This window comes from Herpailurus yagouaroundi, unplaced genomic scaffold (assembly GCF_014898765.1).
Source record: "Herpailurus yagouaroundi ecotype Mexico unplaced genomic scaffold, PumYag 198, whole genome shotgun sequence".
In the NCBI taxonomy this organism is placed as follows: Eukaryota; Metazoa; Chordata; class Mammalia; order Carnivora; family Felidae; genus Herpailurus; species Herpailurus yagouaroundi.
Window position 1 is genome coordinate 8,987,915 of NW_024412429.1, and position 19,056 is coordinate 9,006,970.

Consider the following 19,056-nt stretch of genomic DNA (forward strand, 5'->3'; position numbering starts at 1 on the left):
CCCCCGCCCCCCCCCCCCCCCCCCCCCCCCCCCCCCCCCCCCCAGGAAATCAATGTGGTCTACAACTTTGAGACTATCATTCCAAGAAAAGGTGGAAAAATTCAGCTATTGTCCATAAGATACCAGACAGCACAGGAATATTCACAAATGTAGAAATATCCAGATGGTTGGCAACACATGGGCAAAACACTGAAATGCCTGACTGAGTTTTAATAACTTGTCAAATGGCTGGAATTATATTTGCCAAATAATTATGGCTCTTCCCTCAAAAAAACAAAACAAAAAGCAAAAGCAAACGAAACAACAACAACAACAAAATCAAGAATAAAAAAACAGAGAAAGTACAGGTTGATTTGCCATGGTGGGAAGTAAAACTGATACTAGTAAAATCTACATATGGTTGACTGCATTTTCCACCTGGAAGACTGGGGTTGGGTAGACACAGTCTGGGTATTAAAATAATGGCCTGGCTCCTCTTCTGACATTTCACAATATGAATGGGGTTTAATAAAAGTGTTTTCCACAGTTGGCACGATTCTGTACGGATAACTGCTTTAAAAAACAAAACCCAGGTCTAGGAGTCTAGGTCTTTGGAGTCTTTAAACTTGAAAAACACCCCAGGGAGCCAAAAGAACTTTGCAAACAGAACCTCTGACCCCACCACAGGGAAGACACACAGCGCTGTCCTCACGTCAGAGGAAAACACGAAGGCAAGCAGATGTCCTGAGTCCCTCGGGAGATGGAGGGCAGTCAGGGTTCTCCAGACCTTATCCCTGGTTCACATTCCTCAAAACCCAATCCATCTCCCCTTGTCACGATGTAACCCCATGTAACCGGGTTCCGCCCCCGTGGCCAACGTGTCCTGTCCCATTTACCTGCTGAGGGTGTATACAAGTGGAGTGAGAAACCAGAAGACTCAGAATGCCCCAGGCCTCTCTCGGTGCGGCAGGAGCACCCCCGCCACTCACACTCCCAGAGTTTCCTAATGAACAGAGGGAGGAGGGAAGCCACTAGGTTCAGTGTGTGTTCTGCTCACCTCTCCCGAGCCTCAGCTAAACCTGACTTCCCTGCCCTTGTCCCCAGACCCTCGGGCACTTTCCAGTGTTTTGATCACAACAAAGCATCATTTTATTCAGACTAAATGGCCAAATTCACATGCATACATGCCAATGAGCTTATAAGGGCACTAGATGGTCACTGAATACAATTGTGAATCACATTTTTTCTCCATCAGCTCAAAGAAGCCAAATGATGAAGCCATCCAAATCTCAAAATTTGAGCCACTGGCTACACTTCAGTAGAGTTTGTCTGAGACCATTTCTATCCTTTCCAGACAGTCAGGGCCGCCGCCACCCTCATCTGCCTCTGTGCAAGCATTCTCCCCGGGATGAGTTTCCGGTGGCCACATGTCACAGAAAGAGGTGATCCTCATATGTGGCTTTAGTAAACTGCACGCCGGGGCAGGGGTAGGGGCCACACATAAGCTGGTCATGCCCTAGGCTGCCAGGCATTCCTGCCAGCTCACAGGAACTTCCCAAGGAAAGAGTCCCAATGCTGTATGGGCTGCACTTTCTTTCCCCTGTCCCTTTCTCCTTAGGAGCTGGCCCCCAACCTCCCACCCAAGGCCACTTGCATCCCCAATGCGGCCACAGTCCTGTGATGTTGGTAAACAAAGGCTCTATTCAAATACCATCTCATTACCTCAAAGGTTAATGGCTTCTTATGGGAAATTTTTGCTTAGAATGTTCTAGAGTCTACCTTGTTTATTTGTATTTGGGGAGAAAAAGGGGTGAACAGAGAAAGTCAGAATATTTGTTAATATAGTTTACTTCATATTATTCCCTTTCAATTATCTTTCTTCCTCCTCACCAGCCACCTGGGGAAAGATCTATAAAGTGGAAGAATACAAAAATGGACAACAAAAAGAAGCAGCAAGGAATTCTGTTTCAAAACCAGCAGCAAGTGGCAAAACTAAAACAAAGTGCTCAAGCCCAAAGAACACTCTTAAAATGAATCTGCCTTCTCCCTCAAGAATCTCCTGAGATGTTTTAAGTTGAATTTTTATTAGTCTCATTCAAGAATGTACAGTTTCCCAACTAATTTATAACAGTTTAGAACTTGCACTGAATTCAGAAATGGTCAACAGTGGGTTGGGTACCCAAGAATCATTCCCGGCTGCTTTTTCCTCCTTCACCTTCTTCCACAATAGAAACTGGGATGTTAAATATTCATGACCCTTCAGCCTTCCCAGTAGCTAAGGGTGGTCATGTGATTGATTCTAGCCAACGACACATGCAAGGAAGTTACCATCACTTCCGGGAAAGCATTATACAGGGGCAGGATCTGCTCTCCTGTGCTTTTGACCTTTCACACCTTCCTGTTTTTTCCCCACTCTGAGATGTCAACATGACACCTGGAGATGCGGCAGCCATCTTGGAACATGAAATGACAAGCCTGAGTATGTCCAACTAGACATACTGGGAAGGCCTGGGATGGCCAACTGGAAAACATGTAAAGATCCTGGGTCCCTCATGAGCCTCTCTGCTCCTGAGTTTATTGATGAGTGAGATAAACAATTTTCTTGCCTGTTTAGCCACTGTTAATCAGATACTGTGCTATCAGCAACCCAATCCATTGCTACCTGGTATCATCATTACTGGATCCATAAAATCAAGTCACTTTTTCCCTTGATTTCTAAATGAGAGCTGCCTTTTTTTTTTTTTTTTTTAACTAACTTATTTCTGTTGTTTTTAAGGGATCCTCTCTGGAAATTTAATTTTGACAATGTCAGTGCTTTATTTGTCAGTATGCCACAGACTTGAGTCAGTACATCTGTCCAGAAAATGATGCAGCCAAAAGTTAGAGTAAACTTAACCCACAGAGCTGGCAGGATTTGATCATTAGGATTTAAAGTCTTAAAGGTCTTAGCCATTTTATTCAGGAACTAATGTAAGCAAAAGCTACTGTTCAAAGAAAAGACAAGAATTTTTCCCCATCTAAACCACCAGCTTTCCAGAATGATTTAGGGAAGTGGAACTGGAGGGATTCCATAGATATGCCTATTTATAATAACAACAAGAAAACAAGGGACCCCAAAGAGAAAAGGCCTATGGATTGGAAAGGAATACAGGATTCATGCCTGCTGTTGACCAGCATCAGAGATCCTACTAGACACCAGTACTTTCCAGGTTTTTGTGGGATCTTTTGCACATTCTTCAAATTCAATTCGCAACTGAGAAATAGTTTCTCAAAGAATTACCATTGTTTGCTGGTCCAGCTTAAACTCAGCCTACTATAAACTGCCTGACACGCCAGCCAAAAAAAACTCCCTGAAAATTCATTCCTTTTCCCAAAATGTGAAAGTCATTGTCTAACTATGTTAAACACTTGGGCACTACTGTCACTGAAATCACCACTCATCTTACTCGGAAAGTTCCCTGCAAAATACCCTTAGAAGACAAGCCAAGCAAATGTTGTGCAGAGGCAGGTATGAAACAGAGTATATGAGGCAGACACGACCAGAAGCCAACAACCACCTGGACTCAATGACAGCCCAGACTGCTAATGATAATAATTTTTTTACATTATGCTTTAATATTTTAAAAATTAATATTTCAGATATAACCTCATGGTTATGAATAGGCATAGGCAAACAATCTATCAATGAAGAGGAAAAAAATGTTCAACACACCTAATGAGCAAGGACTTTAGGTTTTGCAATGGAGCCATTTGTGATCAAGAACAAATAGACAGAGAGGTAAAGAAGAAAGAAAATGAACACTTGTATACCCATGTAGTAAGTGCCAGTCATTTCATTTATTTCTGCAATAGACATAGGTTGAATACTTACTATGTGTCAGATTCTGAGATAGGCCCTGGGGACACAGAGGTGATTAAAAAGAGTTCTATGCTATCACAACTATTAGGTCTTTAGTCTCCATAAAAACCTTATCAAATGTGCTTTGGTATCCCCATTTTTATAAATGAGGAAACTGAGTCTCATAGAGTTAAGTGACTCCCCAGGTGCACACAGCTAGTAAGTTACACTGGCTAAACCAAAAGACCATGAAACCAAAGACCATGCTTTTCCACTATTCTTTGTTGCCTCTCAGCTGCCATTATAACTAAAAGAGATAAATGTAAGCCTGGAGAGAAGTCAGAACCAAATCTATAAAACCGAAAGTTATCAGTGGCAACAGAATTCATGGCGATACATGAGCTCATTGTGCTGAGTGAACTATTACAAATATTAAGAAGAGTCGATATTGCCAAACCTTCATCTCTTGGTCCTTGATTTATTCTACTTCCAACAACAGTTGAGTCCTTCTCCTAGAAGTCCTCTTCTCCTGTCCTCTCTAACCCCACAGTCATCTGCCTTTGAGGACACCATCCTCCCTGGTTTATCTTTCACATCATCTGTCTCCTTTGCCAGAACTCAAATGTGAGAGTACTTCAGAGCCCAACCTCTGGCCCTCCCTCTTCTCTGCATGCACCGCCCCCACTCCACCCCGCTGTCTTCTATCCCTAGTTAGCACATCTAGTTCTATGATTGCAAATACCATCCATACAATGATGGTTCCTAAATTCATAACTCCAGTCCTGGGTTTTCCTTTGAGTTCCAGTGTGTCCAACAGTCTACTTGACATCCCCAGTAGAACCCAAAGAACATAGACGTGTGAAGGACGACTGGAAAGAAGACACTTTAATTTGAAATATTAGCTATAAAGAGGAGAAACTGGAAAATAGTTGCATCATGGAAGACAGAAATAGAGAGATTTTCAGAAAGTAAGGAATATCTGTCAGTGTCAAGTCAAATAAATGCTGAGAAGAGCCCATTTTTCTTCACTTATAATTAGGACAGGTTCACCCCATTCAAAACATCAAAACAAAGCTAATATGCCACCAAAGTTTCTTTCTGAAAATATCAAACTTAATGACTTCCTTTTCTAGTGCTACTTTCAAAGCACGGATGTAAGAATAAAATGTGAAAGAAAACTATAAGGCACTCGACACACATGGGAGGAGGAAGAGGCACAGTGCGGGGCTCGTGTCACCAATTAATTTTCTATTGGCTAATAGAAAATGAGCCAGCATGATTCCCAGTACCTGGGACCTCTCGACCAATTCTCCCTCCTCACCTAGCAGGAGTGGGCTTTGGGTCTTCATTTTCCTCAATCTTAAGACATAGTCTTTGAAATGAATTTTAAAATCTTAAGAGTTGAAAGGAAACTTAGGTAACCTGATCAACTTCCCTCTTCAATCTGCCTATCTATTCTGTGCCTAAAATGGTCGTGAGTAGTTTCTGTAACTAGTCATATCTACCTAACTCAAATCCCAACACATTCCCCCACCTTCAAAGGTAAATTTCTATGAATGTGTTCCTCAGCTGGGCAATGATGCAGAGTTACTATGCAAGTGCTGCCCTGGGAATACCAGTGAATAAATTCACAAGTATGTAAGAAAGGCAGTGTCTTCAGTCTTCTGAGGGAAGCACTCTACTAGCACATGAGTAAAAGAGTAAGGGTATCAGACATTTAATATCACCTGCGTGCTACTAACAATACACATTATCAGGGCTCCGAAGGGCAAGGGAAGGAAGTCTTTCTCAAGTAAGGATGATAAGAGAACAAAGTATGACATTGGTGGCATTCAAGAAGGGCCTTTGCCAGAGATTTCCCCCGTGTGTGTGAGCACTGGTCAGTACTTTTGATTCTAAGAGGACATTTAATCTGTGACTCCAACCCAGCATACCCTTTACCTCTGAGAATGCTCTGAATTGCTTCCTGTAATCAAAATATATTACAATTCCAGAGCATCAGTGGACCCCATTAAACTCATCCCAGAGACTCTAAGTCAAAACCCTCATGTTCCCCAAGACAGACATGTAATCTGCTCAGACAATATCCTGTGTTTCATCTCCAGGACTTCTTCCTTCCTACTATTTAGAATAAAAATATGGTGATAGCACAGTTTTAAAATAAGATAAACCCAGGTTTCAGGGAGGTCAGGGGGCATAGTACCCTCTGCCCCTCTTGTCTCTTCCCCTTGCCTGTCGTTTGCTCAGATATATGTAGGTACCTATGTGGATTCTGAGAGTTATTAACCACAAGAAGAGGCTTCAGCTCTCCCAGTCTATCAGAAAATAATAGAAGGAAATCGTTGGGTAGGGTAGAGAAATGTTAAAAAACAGAGCAGGGCCCAGACATGGGTTATAACAGAAAAAGAACATGGCAGCTTTCTGTAACATATGGAATGTCAGAAAGTTGGACATTCATAGGAGAGCAAGGCTGCCTCACCTCATCACCTAGAAATCTCGATGAGAGACGAACAGACCGCAGTCCAGGTAAGAGAAAGACAGTGATGCATCCCAAATTTTATCAAATAGGAAAAAAAATGTAGATCAGTCAACATCAAACTGCTCCCGTCAGGCAAAGTCCTCACACAAATTTGCTAATTTCTGTTGCTAATCTTACGATTTTACGTATGCTAGTGTAAAAACATTCAGAACTTAACACAATACCTGGCAAGTAAAAGTTGATTAGAAAGTACTAGATGATCCTATATTGCTATACCACACACTCAATGCCATTGTTTATTGCTACATCAATCCCGACTTCTTCTTTGTACCACATGCCTCAGAGCCTAGCATAGTCACTGGCCATAGAAGATCCAAGTTAATTAATTAATTACTTACTTTATGAATGAAGGATGGAGTCAGGCTTGACCTATGAATTAGGCCTACTGAATGTGCGTAGGTCTTCAGAACGTGGGTTGACAATTCAACACAGGGTACAACACAGTGCCTCATGTCTTCCTATGGCTCAACTATGGCCCCCACTGTTAGAAGCGGCAGGAATTCTTTCACCTACTGAAAAGGAATTGTGTTGAGAGGCACACCATGTGTTGTGGGTTTAACTGTGTCTCCCCAAAAGCTATGTTGAGTGCTAACACCCAGGACCTGTGAATGTGACTTGGAAATAGGGTTGTTGCAGATGTAATCAAGTTAGGATGATGTTATGCTTGATTAGGGCTGGTCTTAATCCAATATGACCAGTATCCTTACAAGAAGACACAGGGAGAAGACCATGTGACAGTGGAGACAAGAGAATGGAGTGATACACCTATAAGCCAAGGGACACCAAGGAGTACTGGAAATCATGTCACAAAGAAGAGGCAAGGAAAGATTCTTCTGTAGAGCCTTCAGAGACGGTGTGACCCTGACCTACAGATTTCAGTCTTCCAGCCTCCAGAAGTATGAGAGAATAAATTTTCTGTTGTTTAAAGCCACCCAGTTTGTGGCCCTAGGAAACTAGTAAATGTAATTCTCTGCTCCAGCCGCAGAGGGACTTTCCAACACAAGCCAACACTCTTCAAAACTTGAGGGCTGACCTCACAGGACTATGGAGACAGGTGGGCAGGACACTGTCCCACACCCCCCGACCCCACGTATCCTGCTGTTGTTAGTCAGTGTACATCAATATATTTATAGCACATGTAATCAATACCAAAGAAAGCGCATCCAATAATTCAGCAAATATTTACGGAGCACCTACTCTGTGCAGGCAGCATTCTAGGCAATGAAGAGACTTCAGTGAATAAAACCAACAAAATATCCTTCTCTTGTGGAGCTTATACTCCAGTGGAGGACAACAGGCACTTATCAAATCCAAAAGCAAAATGCATGACCTAGCAGGTAGGGATAAGCTGGGGAGAAAAATAGAGCCAGAGTAAGAAGCACTGGGGAGTAGGGATAGGGTTACACTGTTAAATTGGGGAGGAAGTAGTCACATAAGACCTGGTGAGATGTTGCATAAAGAATATGAAGACAGTGAGGAATGTACCCATAGATGCTTATCGAAAGTTTTTTGGGCAGAGGGAACAGTAAGTGCAAAGGCACTGGGGCTGGAAGGTCCCTAGCACATTAGAGGACCAGCAAGGAAGCCAAGTAGCTGGACCTGACAGTGAGGGAGGGCATGGGATAGAAGATGATTATGTGTAGCCTTGAAAACTTGTTAGGATTTTGGTTTTTATGTAAGAGAGATGGGGAGTTACTAGAAGCTTCTGTGACTTCACACGTTATGAGAATCACTGTGGCTGCTTTTTTGAGAATAGGATGTAGGAAAAGAGGGCAGAAACAGGGACACCAGTAAAGAGGTTATTGCAATAATTCAGGTAAGGTGGCTTGGAGCAGGCGGTGGCAGTATTTTGCCACTATGCCAAATTATATACCATGGTATCTCAGTGTGTGCAAAAATACTTGCAAGCTAATTATAGTGATCTCAAGCAGAATGAGCAAAAATACTCCTTATTTTTTTAAATATTTATTTATTTTGAGAGAGAGAGAGAGAGAGAGAGAGAGAGGCGGGGGGAGAGGGGGCGGGAGGCAGGCGGGGTAGGGGCAGAGAGAGAGGGACTCTGAAGCAGGCTCCAGGCTCCGAGCTGTCAGCACAGGGCCCGACGTGGGGCTTGAACCCACAGGCAGTGAGATCATGACCTGAGCCAAAGTCAGATGCTTAACCGACTGGGCCACCCAGACACCCCAAACATACTTCTTAAAAATAGGCCTTTACCCATACAAAAGGTGACACATTGTATAGTTCCATTCATATGACATCCTTGACATGACAAAATTATAGAAGTGGAGAACAGGTTAGTGGTTGCCAAGGGCTGAGGTGGACGGGAAGAAGGAAGATGAACTATAAAAGAGTAGTCCGGGGATGGAATGTTCTGCATCATGACTGTGGTGGTCACACAATCTACACACGTGACGAAATTATGTAGAAACACACACACAAGCATGTAACACTCATGAGATGGGAAGAGTCAATGGCTTGTATCAATGTCACCTTCCTGCTGGACACTGTGTTATAGTTACACAAGAGGTCACCTTAGGGAGACACTGGGTGAAGGACACCTGAGATCCCTGCATTATTTCTTACAACTGCACATGACTACAACTACCTCAGAGTAAACACTTTAAAAAGCCATTTTTAAGGGGCACCTGGGTGGCTCAGTCGGTTAAGCGTCCGACTTCGGCTCAGGTCATGATCTCACAGTTCATGGGTTCGAGCCCCAAGTCGGACTGGGTACTGACAGCTCAGAGCCTGGAGCCTGCTTCGGATTCTGTGTCTCCCTCTCTGTCTCTGCCCCTCCCCCACTCACCCTCTGTCTCTCTTTCAAAAATAAACAAACGTTAAAAAAAATTTTTTTGAAGAAATAAAAAATAAAAAGCTGTTAAGAAATAGTCTTTTAGGCCTACAGGGGAGTGCAAAGCCCTGACCCCTGTGCTTGGGGAAAGAGCAGGCCACAGCAGACTCGTGATAAATGAACACATAAAGCACTCTGAACCCCAGCGAGTGCAACAGGCCACACTGGTGTCACTGCGGGGAAGGCTCACCTAAGCTTTCTGTTCTCTACGCGGAAGTGTCCGTGTGGAGACTTACAAGGCGGCACCATCACAGTGTGACCCTAATCTCCGTAGGGGATTTTATACCATTTTACAAAATGAGGATGTTGGCTGCGGTGCCCCTGAGAAGGCAGTCCTCCCAGCCACTCTCTGCCAACAGCAGCCACTCCCCCACCCCGCACAAGGACAGCCTGCCCCGGCCGCCCTCGCCTGGCCTGGCTGAGGTCGCTGCTCCAGAGGGGAGACGCTCAGGGTCCCTGGCCTCTTCCCCCACCCAGCACTGCTGTTTCTGACCGCAGTGACTGTCAGTCACCGGGAGACAACCGTGCTGTCACCCCCAATTAGCCATTGCTGTGCACCCTGCCGGGACTGCTCACTGGGGTGCCAGCTCGTCCAGCCACAGCGCCATGCTTAGGGGACCCACTGTCCACCCCTCTGCCAGGAACAGCTGGGCTCCTCCCCAGTCTGTGTCGGCTGGCTTTAACCAACCGCCTGTCCACGACGTGACAACTGTCAGACCCTGAAACGAGTGGATGCTTGGGTGACCTTCAGAGTGGAGCATCACTACTTAGGCTCCAAGAGTCTGCACAGATTATGCCCATCGATTTCAGTTCCAAGTTACCTACCACCGCCACGGCCACGAACTCCTAAAATTGCCCATGGTTTTTTCCCTTGGAAACCACACTGAATTCTGTCCACAGAACCACCCTCAACCCCAAAGACACTCGGCGTTCAGTACTCCCATCTTAACTACAAAGTCTACCAACCTGCCCACACGTGAAGGCATGAGACTCATGGTAACCTGGAACCCATTCCAAGATGGGATGTTCTAGGGGCACCTGGGTGGCTCAGTCGGTTGAGCATCTGACTTCGGCTCAGGTCATGATCTCAGAGGTCGTGAGTTTGAGCCCCGCACTGGGCCCCCTGCTGTCAGCCTGTCAGCGCAGAGCCCGCTTCAGATCCTCTGACCTCTCTCTCTCCCTCCCCTGCTGTGCTCTCCCAAAAATGAATATTTTTTTTAAATGGGATTGTTCTAGAACATTTCAGATAGGACTGGAAGTAAAGACAGTAGTTAGGAGCTGTCAGCTTGGTCTAGCATGTAATGAAGAAACTCCCCAAGCCTCAAAAAAATAAGCAGATATAAGAGAACCCCCCCCCCCATCTGGCCCGACTCCTGCACTGTCCTCCACTCAGCGGCCACGCAATCTCCCACTGTGGATGCTCTTTCAATGGCCACGATTGCTTTGGACTATGGTCAAACTCCAGGCCCTTCCTAAGCTGCCTACTGCTGACCTTTCCAGCCCTGAATGCCACCATTCTCTCAAGGGGTCACTTTGCAGGGGCCACCAGAAAACTCACATTTCTTCACACATGTCATGATGCCCCTTGCCTCTGAGCCTTCACACCCACCGCATGGTGGTCCTCCACCCGAAATGTCCTTCCTTGCCCTCCTTCTCTAACTAATGCCCACACCTGTCTTCAAAACCCAGCTCAAATACGGCTGTCTGAGACTTCCAGTCTGATTCCCCCCAGGGACTGCCCTCATACACACCACACTGTGTGTACCCTCTTCCCCACCCCCTCTCTGCTTGTGCATTCTGGACAGACGGACTGTGTTTGTTGGACTTGGTATCCCCGTGTCTGACAGGCATTGATGCTTGGGCACTGACGCTTGGGCATTGACCCTTGCTGACTGAATGAATGGAAGAATGGATGGATGGATGGATGGATGGATGGCCTTCAGATGGAGACTCATACAAAGTTAGAGCCAGAAAGGGCCCTTAGCCATGTCTACAGTCCCATTCTGTCACTTCATGAGAAACAGGCCCACAGGGTCATGACCTGCCCAAGTTCACACAGTACAAGCCAGCACGTGGGTCAGGTGAAGTGAATGCAGATGTGGGTGAAGAGATGTGACCCTGCAAAATCATCCCTAAAACACAAATCCCAGCATTTAGAGGACACTTTTTTCTGAGAAGTTCCAAACACCTTAACAATAATGCTGTTACAGTCTTACCACCTCCAGGAGAGGTGAGGATCCGTCAACCCCCGAGATTAACACCTAACGTCTGTCAGCACTGTTCCCTGATTTAAGTGGTCTGCTGTAAACAAACTTGAATTCTGGGAACCTTCTAGTGACAACGCAAGGCCGACAGATTCCACCATAAGGATCAGGCATCACAGAGAACCACTGTACTAAACACCGAAGTGTTTCTGTAACAAACGAGACACAGAACACTCATCTCAAGGGCACGTTTTAACAGGAGCCACTGAGGAAAGACACTTCCTGCAATGAAGATCATGCTTATACCCAAATGCCAAATATATTTTGTAATAGGGAATAGGCTCATCGGAAATTAAACCCTACTGGAGTTCAATACGCTTCGGGGTGTGACAGGATCATTTCCCAATAGCCAACGGCAGTGTCACCAGAGCGTAGACTTACAAGGGCGTTCTGAGCAAATCAGAAATGCTGGTGCCAGTTCCCACCACCAGCTTAAAGAAGAAAGAAAACAAGGGAAATTAAGCAAACATCCAAATGGGAGCTGGGAGAGTCTGCGGGAAGCACGGAGGATGTGGATCCAGAAGACGGGGGTCCAAATCCTGGGATACCACAGACTACAGGACCGACTTTGGGAAAATCAGTTAACTCCTCTGAACGCAGTTCCCTCGTGGTGAGGTGAGGGTGCTACCAACTTCACGAGGTCGCCGTGAAAATCAAATGAAATAACATACGGAGAAACGGAAGACTCTGTGGCACTTTTAACTGCCAGTTATTATCAAAAAGAAATTAAAATGCATACCTAAGAACGCCACGTAAAGTGAAAATGGAATTGTGTTGGTTACACCATTATGACATTACAAGTTAATCGTTTCCTCCACATAGAGGAGACCGAGGCAGAAAACTGTGAGCAATGACACTAGCAGCTGTCCAGCTATTTTGCTAGACTTACAAATCTGCCTTAGAACTTGCATTACTCCCCGGATACAAAGAGAATCCACGGAGGGTAAAGGGGAGAAACTGATTCATCAACTCATTCGAAACGGACCCGCAGCACTCAGGAGGCTGCGTCCTCCTCCAGTGACCCTCCAGTCCCCCGTGTTCCAGCTGCTGCAGCTCTGGAGGAAGAGCAGAAATACCAGGGACCCCCAGGGCTAAAGGGTTGCTGACACTCCCCCCCCCCCACCCCTGGATCTAACTTTAGGCTTCAAATTCCTCCTCACCAATGGTCAGTTGAAAATTACTAGGAAGCACTCAATTCCACTCTTAATGATTTGTCCTTCCTGACTTAACGTCTGAAGGAAGCTTCAGTGAGGAGCAAAACCGAACAAAGGCAAACACTAAGAGAAACCCAGAGCACGTTTGTCCTAATTTTCTCAACTCTGAAAAAGCCACAGCTGCCCGGCGCCAGTGCAAAGGGCCCGCGGGCGGTGGAAACGCCGCCAGCAGGCCAGCAGCGCCCCCTAAGGGCCGCGAAGCGCAAGCGCTGCCGAGGAAAAGGAACAGGAAACCTGTCTTCCTCAGGACGTCCCCTAAATGCTCAGCGGCACCAAGATAATTGTGTTCAAAATGTCTACATTTTAACCATCTGGCCCATATTGGAGAAATTTCCTTAATGAAAAATCAACAATGACACAATTCCCAAAAACAGAATGAAATTCACATTCTTTGTAACTAAGACAAGGTTAAATTCTAGGAGAGACACGAAGAGGTTAGCTCATACCTATCGTCAATACCCTGATCCAAATGCTCCAATATGTGCTTACTGAAACCAGTAAAGGAAATAAGCAATATCCGCCCCTGCCCCAGCTACCCAGCTCTCCTCAAAGGCACCCAGAGTTTCAGGTTCCAGTGTATTCTAACATAAACAGTCTATGGATTAACAAGTAAATAGATACATATTTTTCTCTCTTTTATTTTTATAGCTTTAGATACTTGCCTCTGTATTTCCAAACTGAAATAAAATCCCCTGATAAGAAGTTTAATGATAATTTAAGAAATCCCCAAGTTCCACAGGGAACAATGGAAAGAGGTTTGCTTCCTAATTATCTGAAGGCTGATGGGGTCTTTCCTGGAATGTTTCCTTCCAGACTCCCCCCTCCCCCCCCCACTGCCCCACCCACCCCTGCAGTAGCAGAATAACAGCCCCCAAAGATGTGTACGTCCTAACCCCCCAGAGCCTGAGAATATGTGACCTCATGTGGCAAAATGGACCTTGTAGATGTGATGAAGGACAGGACCTGGTGCTGGCGAGATTATCCTGGATGATCCTGGTGGGCCCAATATAACCACAAGGGTCCTCATAAGTGAAAGAAGGAGACAGGAAGGTCAGAGTCAGAAACTGCAATGTGTGGGTGGGGGCAGAGTCACGGGACTGCTGGGAGGGGCCCCTAGAAGAATGTGGGCACCTCTAGAAGCTGTAAAGACAAGGATCAGATTCTCCCCAAGAGCCTACAGAAGGAACATGGCCCTTCATCTTAGCCCAATGAAACCCACTTTGGACTTCTGACTTCTAGAACTAGAAGATAATGAATTTGTGTTTTTTTATGCCACTAAATTTGTGGTACTCTGTTACAACAGCAAGTAGGAAACTAATTACCCCCCCCCCACACACACACACATACACACACACTCCTCACCCCCTCCCCTGCCTGTTTTCAGGGAATGGGCCTTTATGACTTAGCTAGAGATATGAACAGCCTTGGTTAGACATATTGACAATGCTCTGGAATTGTCCAGGGATAATTTTCCAATGACAGGAATTGTCACCCTGCAATTCTTTTACAACCTCTGATTCAACAGTAACAAATTGCATGTTCAGTTGATGAATTAAACAGTTCATCTGGGTGCGCTCCCATGCACAAGATAAAAGGAAAGGGTATTTCACCTCCTCCTCTCAAAGAGGACAGAAGTAAGGAGTGAAACCCTACAGAGCTGGGTGTAGGTTGGGCCACAAGAAAGTCACTGAGGACTTCTGAAGATGGAAGGTATCTTTCCATTCAGTTGGACTAGTGGAGACTGACTAACTGGTCCAAGGCCACACAGCATGTGAATGACACCATGAGACTCAGACCCAGGCATCCTGATTCTGGAATTACTCCCCTTGTCTACACCAGCAGTTGCCAAACTTCCTGTTCTCTGGATTCCTTTCTACTCTTAAATTAATGAGGTTCTCACAGAGATTTTATATTTATGTGGGTTTTAATCTGATGCTATCTACTGACCAGAAATTAAAACTAGGCACAAGTTACTAGGCGTGTATTAAATCATTTTATTTATTTATTTTTTTAACATTTATTTATTTATTTTTGAGACAGAGAGAGACAGAGCATGAATGGGGGGAGGGCCAGAGAGAGAGGGAGACACAGAATCGGAAACAGGCTCCAGGCTCTGAGCTGTCGGCACAGAGCCTGATGCGGGGCTCCAACTCACGGACCGTGAGATCGTGACCTGAGCGAAGTCGGACGCCCAACCGACTGAGCCACCCAGGCGCCCTAAATCATTTTAAAATAGCAGCGGTAAACCATTTCATATTGGCATTAAAAAACTGGATTTTATGAAAAATCACCATTTTCCAATACAAAAAGTAATTGACGAATGGCATTGTTTTGCACTTCAGCATATCTCTTTAATAGAAAACAGCAGGATCTCTTATCTGCTTATGCCTTCAGTCTATGGAAATATGTTGTTTTGGTTGGAGAACCTGAAAAAAAACCCAGCCTCACACAGATCTATAGTTGGGAAAGTATTTTAAAAGCCTCATGAGTAAGTTTGGAAAATCTTTGATACTACACCAAAACTCATCAAGTAGCAGTTTCTTAAAGGTTAGTTATGATACAGAATCTGAAACCATCTCAAGAATTTTTCACATTTTGTTACATGAAAAATCCATTGGGCTATCTTGCACTTTGGATGGATCTTTTCACCAGGCAAGATTTTGTAACACTCGGCATTGGTCACTTAGATTTACTGGTTCACCTGGTTATGCAGGTCATATCCTGAGACTTTTTTTTAAGTTTATTTATTTATTTTGACAGAAAGAGAGAGAGAGAAAGACAGAGCAGGGGAGGGGCAGAGAGAGAGAATCCCAAGCAGGCTTCGCACTGTCAGCACAGAGCCCAACACAGGGCTCGAACCCACACACCATGATCTGACATCATGAGATCATGACCTGAGCCAAAAATCAAGAGTCAGACGCTTAACCAACTGAGCCACCCAGGCACCCAGTATGCTGAGACATTTTTATAAGATAATATTTAAAACATCACACTCATGTATATCACCATCAATATTATTAGAAAAGTTTTTAAGTATTAGGAAGCTTTCGATCGATGTTAGAGATGACTTGGCAAAATTCTTTCATTAGAAAGTTGAAATTTTATCACCAGCAAGACATACAATCAGTTATCCTATTAGAAGTGGCAGGCCCCTTTGTTCTTTTTTTTTTTTTTCAACGTTTATTTATTTTTTGGGACAGAGAGAGACAGAGCATGAACGGGGGAGGGGCAGAGAGAGAGGGAGACACAGAATCGGAAACAGGCTCCAGGCTCCGAGCCATCAGCCCAGAGCCTGACGCAGGGCTCGAACTCACGGACCGCGAGATCGTGACCTGGCTGAAGTCGGACGCTCAACCGACTGCGCCACCCAGGCGCCTCCTTTGTTCATTTTTGAGAAGATGTCTGCCAAATACCCAAGTTTGTCTGTGGTCATTCTTTCTGGTAAATATGGCGTGCCATGAAAAAAGAAGCTAGTTCAGTTCCCAACTCAAGCTACCGCACAAGAACTTTTCTTCAGGATTACCACTGAACTTGGGTAGTCAGCAGAACTGCTTTATGTCCCTTTCCTGTCCCCTCCACACACAATATTAAAAAGACATGCATTCAAGGGTAGAGATTTGGCAAAATGAATCATTTTTACTGTTGCCACAGGACATGCTTCATTGGAACTGGCATAGCTTTACTGCACTTCAAAGGCCTAAAAAAATTCAGTGACTACGAGTACAATATGGTGCCACTGCCTTGATTCACACTAAAGCACCAGTGGTTTTACTCACCAAGCTTCTCACCCTTGCTGTCAATGTCAACACGGTAAAAAAAAAAAAAAAAAAAAAAAAAAAAAAAAAAAAAAAAGGCAAAGAGTATCTTCGTATTACTTTGAAAATAGTTTTGACCTGGCAGAGTCCCTGAAAGGATACTTAAGTTTTAAAGAAGCAAAGTCACGTCACCCATAACCACCCTGAGGGAACTGCTGCAAATGTATGTGAGTGTGTGTGTCCCCACATTTTTAGAGAAATGCATCCTATCAGACTGGCAAGTGCCATCGTAATTTTAAGGGTTGCATGTTAGTTTATTGATGGGATGGATGGTGGAGGCATTGCCTGCTTATTTTGTTTTACATTAATGGGCCACCAACTTAAAGAGTTTATATGGATCCTCAGCATGCCCCGCAAATCATCTCTGTTTTAAGGAGAGCCCCCTCTGAGCTGTGATGCTTTGCCATTTAAAGTGGCTCTGGGTGATTTCATTACAGGGATTCTGGCCCCCAAAGGTTGGAGAGTAGGGGGAGGCTTGACTCAAGCAGCTTGCTGGGCCCATGCACTGATTCAGCCAGAGCAGGAGCAGTGCGCCCGTGGCCTTGCTGTCAGACCCAGAATACAAGTCTGCAAGTGACTGGAGCTATGTCCAGCAGGACAGACAGGAAGCCTTCCAGAGGAGCAGATGAAATAAATTATGTGCCCCATGATTTCTTTCACAGCATCGGGGAGCTATCTGCAGATGATGTCTGTTTCTTTCCTTCTTCTATTTCCCTACAATGCAGTAAATATTCGTTTCGAAATGTGCTTGTCCACTTCTAGTCTGATCATCACTGTACTGCAAATCCCACGTCAACACAGTAGAGAGAGTGCCAGCAAGCATTCCAGGCTGCACATTCCACAGCTCAGTGGATTTACGGAGCAGAAGCAAGAGAAGGAAGAGCACGGAACACAGAAGCATTTCTGAAGCTATCACAAACAACCCCGAGTCCAGACGCACTCAAACGTAACCCATTGGGCAGGTGGCAGCGGGATCTAACAGGAATGAAGGCTGAATCACGAAGCCGGTTCAGCATTACTTCCAGCTCCAGCCCATTTTCTGAAACAAAAACTCTTTCAACATTCAGAAATTTTAATTTAGGGGGGAAAAAAAGCTATGGGTTGTAGGTGGGGAATTTGAAAGGCTTTAAAATAGTTGTATTCTTGTGAACCACTGTACCACATATTCCGTGAATGCTTTCCTAGAGATTGCTAACAGAGAGGAAAACAAAGCCCACCACTAGCACTGCCTTTTATGAAGACGTGCCGCTGGCATCCCAGCATGACGTAAACCCGAGCGTTACGCAGGATGGACCCGCCAAAAAGAATTGGACGACAACATGACACCCCTCCCCCAACATTGTCCCATTCCCCTTGTACAAAAGGGCTATGGGGACACTAAATAGCATCATAAAGCAAGTAGCCCTCATCGGAGTCACATCTGAATTTTTATAACCCAGCCAGGAGTGAACAGTCTCAAACAAAAACGTGGACTTCTTGGATTCCTGCAAACTGATGGCATAAATAAAAGCCACACGCTTTAAGTGTGAAAATGCCTGCACAGGAGGTGGGAACAAGGGCCGCCGAAGGCTTAAGGGTGAAAACGCCACCACAAACGTATCTCTTTCTGCAGGAAACGTTCAGAAACTCTGACAACCGGCCCGCGGGCATTTTCCCAAAAGCGCTGCTCACATCACCATCCCATTTCCAACTTCAGTCTTTGGGGAAGGGGGAGCTTCTCCCAAATCGGCTCCCCCACTCTCCCTCTCTCTCCGCTCTCAAGACCGACGTCTTCTCCCAGCTCCAAAGTTCTCACCGGGAGGTACTGGCCTCCGTCAGGGCGCGGCTGCCGCTTGGGCCCCGAGGTACCCGACCGCCCCGGGACAGCTCGCAGCTTTTAGAAGAGTGCGCTTCTAGAAGAGTCCTGCCTCCCTCTCCCTGCCTCCCCCCTGGTCTGTCGAATGCCACCTTCCAACGGGCAATCCTACCTCGGGGCAGGTGAACTGGGGGAAAGAAAGATGCCCACGGGGAAATTCTGGGCAAAGGAAAGCATCACCACCGAGGGGTCGCTTTTCACTCTCTCGTTTTCTTTTTTGTCTGTTTTTGCCCTTTGCCTGAATCTCTCCGGGAAGTTACACTGCTCGAGCCTCCAGAACTCGAGTCTCCAGAACTTTGCGCGTTCGGCGGCAAAGTCAAAACCGAGAGCGCTGAGGTCCCCGGGTACCAACGGTGTCCCCGCGCCCACCTCCCGCGCGCGCGGCGCCAAGTGCCCAGACCCCGCTCCCCGACCCGCGAGCGATGAAGACGCACAGGTTAGTGACACTGACACGCACATCACAGAGCGGGACGGCGGTCCCCGGAGAGACAGGCAGGGTGGGTGACGCGCGAAGGGTGGACAGAGAAGCGGCGAGGAGGCGCGGAGAGCCCGGCAGCCGAGCCCGGAACTGCGCGTACCTGGAGCCCCCGCCGGGGACACGACGGGCAGCAGCGCCGCCAGGAGCAGCAGCGCCGCCCAGGGCAGCGGGCACCGCGCGCGCGGGGCCGCCCCGGCCTCGGGCGCCATCGGGAGCCCGGGGC

General features: G+C 46.0%; 1 protein-coding gene across 1 annotated transcript in view; it reads right to left on the reverse strand.

Moving 5' to 3' along the window:
• FNDC1 (fibronectin type III domain containing 1) overlaps nt 1–19,049 on the reverse strand; it is a 107,601-nt gene extending 88,552 nt beyond the window's left edge. The window contains exon 1 of the mRNA XM_040448737.1: nt 18,934–19,049. Coding sequence (XP_040304671.1) covers nt 18,934–19,042 — 109 coding nt within the window. The 5' untranslated portion in view covers nt 19,043–19,049. The remainder of the gene's footprint in view (nt 1–18,933) is intronic.
• Nucleotides 19,050–19,056: the final 7 nt, after the last annotated feature.